General features: G+C 46.1%; 1 protein-coding gene across 1 annotated transcript in view; it reads right to left on the reverse strand.

Moving 5' to 3' along the window:
- The window catches only part of LOC122248464 (uncharacterized), a 59,011-nt gene that overhangs the window by 4,981 nt on the left and 51,530 nt on the right, over positions 1 to 2,500 (reverse strand). Inside the window, exon 2 of the mRNA XM_043008479.2 lies at positions 586 to 936. Coding sequence (XP_042864413.2) covers positions 586 to 936 — 351 coding nt within the window. The remainder of the gene's footprint in view (positions 1 to 585; positions 937 to 2,500) is intronic.

A 2,500-nucleotide genomic window follows, 5' to 3' on the forward strand; every position in this document is an offset into this window, starting at 1 on the left:
TACATGCACTGCTAAAATTGTATGGTCTTTAATGTCGTTTTCTGCAATTCTAATGTAATATCGCGCAAGAGGTTTAATTTAATAAACAAATGCAAAAAATATACTTTTACTGTAACCTTTAAAATGAGATTAGATTCTGACGGACCAAAATAATTACAGCACAACCCTTGTATTATTCTATGTTTTTTTTTGTTAGAAATGTAGAAAATATTCTAAAAATGGAAGGATAAAAAACATAATTGTCTACCTTCTAAAACACTAAAAGAAAACGAGACACCGGGTCTATTTTCCCCGGTGCAACCCTGGTTACTAAATATTAATAATATTAATAAAAAAATATAATGATAATGCTGCTGCTGCTGATAATAATAATAATAACAATAATGATAATCAACAACGATAATGATAATAACAAACAATAATAATAATGATAATACCAATACTAATATTAGTCATAATAATCATAACGATAGTAATGAAAGCAATATCATTAGTAGTAGTGATAAAAAATAAAAGCAATATAACTAAAACAACAGACAACAATCTAAATAATAACAACAAGCGTGACTCGTCAGCGTGACTCACCAACCACGGTCATGTAGGCGACGTGGGACTCCGTGTGGAAGGACGGAGCCTCGGCGGACACCTCGCAGCGGAACACCCCGGCCGCCGCCAGCGTCACGGCCTGGATTCGGACGCGGCCCTTGTGCGAGGCGGAGGCGTCCACTCGCAGGGGCTCGCCGCGGATCTTGAATGTCTTGACGGGCGGGTCTTCGGCGGGCGTCCAGCGGTAGAACTCGTCTAGTCCGAGGTACCACTTGAGGGCGTAGATGCTGTCGCCATCGTCCGCCCACTCGCACTCCAGCCAGCCGCTCTCGCCCACGGCTAGAGGCGTCGACACGCCCACTTTGGTGATGTGCAGGCCGCCCACCACGTCTGTGGGAGAGATATAGGATGTAGGTACTTACTCGTTATTCATCTTTCTTCCTGTTCGGTCAACAAACAAACTAAACGCTTAAGAATAAAAAAGTACAAAGAAAACGCAAAATTTTGGAGTAACAAAAGAAAACGTAATCGAAAAGAAAACGAGAAACGACCACAGAAAATGGGAAATCCTCGCTATTCCCGAGCATGACGGAAGGAAAAGAAAATGGCGCTAACGTGACCTTGAATCAGCGTCTCACCTGCAGTAGCAACAATACACACCAACGTGACGCAATCTGTCACCCGTTCGCAGGAGACACCTGAGTCCAGGAAATCCTTTCGAAAACCACACATATCCTGCATCCTTCTTCCCACACACAGTAGGATTTTCGGTGTTAGTCGTGCGGAACTCCCCCCCCCCCTCTCGGTGTCTCCTTCAGAATCTCATCCTCTATTGTTTTCCTTTTCACCTTTTTTGTTTTCTTTTTTACTGTTTCTAGCTATTTAGCTCTTAATCCCCCCTTTCTTTTCCTCCATCCCCCTCTTTCTTAATCTATCCATCTATTTTTTTTTAATCGAAACCCTTTAATTCCCTTTTCCTCTGTCTCTCTCTCTATCTCTAGAGCATGAATAGGCAACATCCTTTCTCCTTTCACTCTCTATCTCTCCCTCCCTACCCTCCCTCTCACTCTCTCTCTCACACACACACACACACGCACTCTCTCTCTCTCTCTCTCTCTCACACACACACACACTCGCACTCTCTCTCTCTCTCTCTCTCTCTCACACACACACACACACTCGCACTCTCTCTCTCTCTCTCTCACACACACACACTCTCTCTCTCTCTCTCTCTCTCACACACACACACACACACACGCACGCACTCTCTCTCTCTCTCTCGTTCGCTCGCTCACTAAGCTCGCTCTCTCTCTCTCTCTCTCTCTCTCTCTCTCCCTCCCTCTCTCTCTCTGCTTGACATGGAAGCAAGCACGAACCCACAACGTAAGCTGGACAAGCCACTGAAACACCTGATCCTCACACGCTTTAGATACCAGGATATATATATATATTTTTTTTTTCTCTCTCGCTTCTCACCTCCCTCCCTCCCTCCCACCTAACCCCACTCCCACCCTCTCGCCCCACTAAAACCCCCCTCTCCCTATCCCCCCCACCTACCCCCCCCCTCCTTCCACCCCCTAATGCTGTCACTAGACTGTTGGATATATGTTTTTTATTATTTGTCTCTCAGTTTTTCTTTTTTTCTTTTTTCTTTCTTTCTTTTTTTCTCAACTTTCAATAATAGCCAGGCTTATCCGATTAGTGCGTCGCCCCCGGTTTTGGAGTAGGTGAATTGGAAAGGTTGGGAGGGGGGAGGGGGAGGGGGGAAGGGAGAAGGTAAGGGAGGAGGGGGGAGGAAAGAGGGAGAGGGAGGGAGTGAGGAGGGGTGAGACGTGAGGAAAGGAGGGAGGGAGGAAGCAGAGAGAGAGAGAGAGGGAATAGAGGTGAGGTGAGAGAAGAGGGGGGGGGGGGGGAGAAGGTAAGGGAGGAGGGGAAGAAAGACGTGTGGGAAGGA

Source organism: Penaeus japonicus, unplaced genomic scaffold (assembly GCF_977035675.1).
Source record: "Penaeus japonicus unplaced genomic scaffold, GWHDUDI00000001_assembly GWHDUDI00000016, whole genome shotgun sequence".
NCBI classification, from domain to species: domain Eukaryota; kingdom Metazoa; phylum Arthropoda; class Malacostraca; order Decapoda; family Penaeidae; genus Penaeus; species Penaeus japonicus.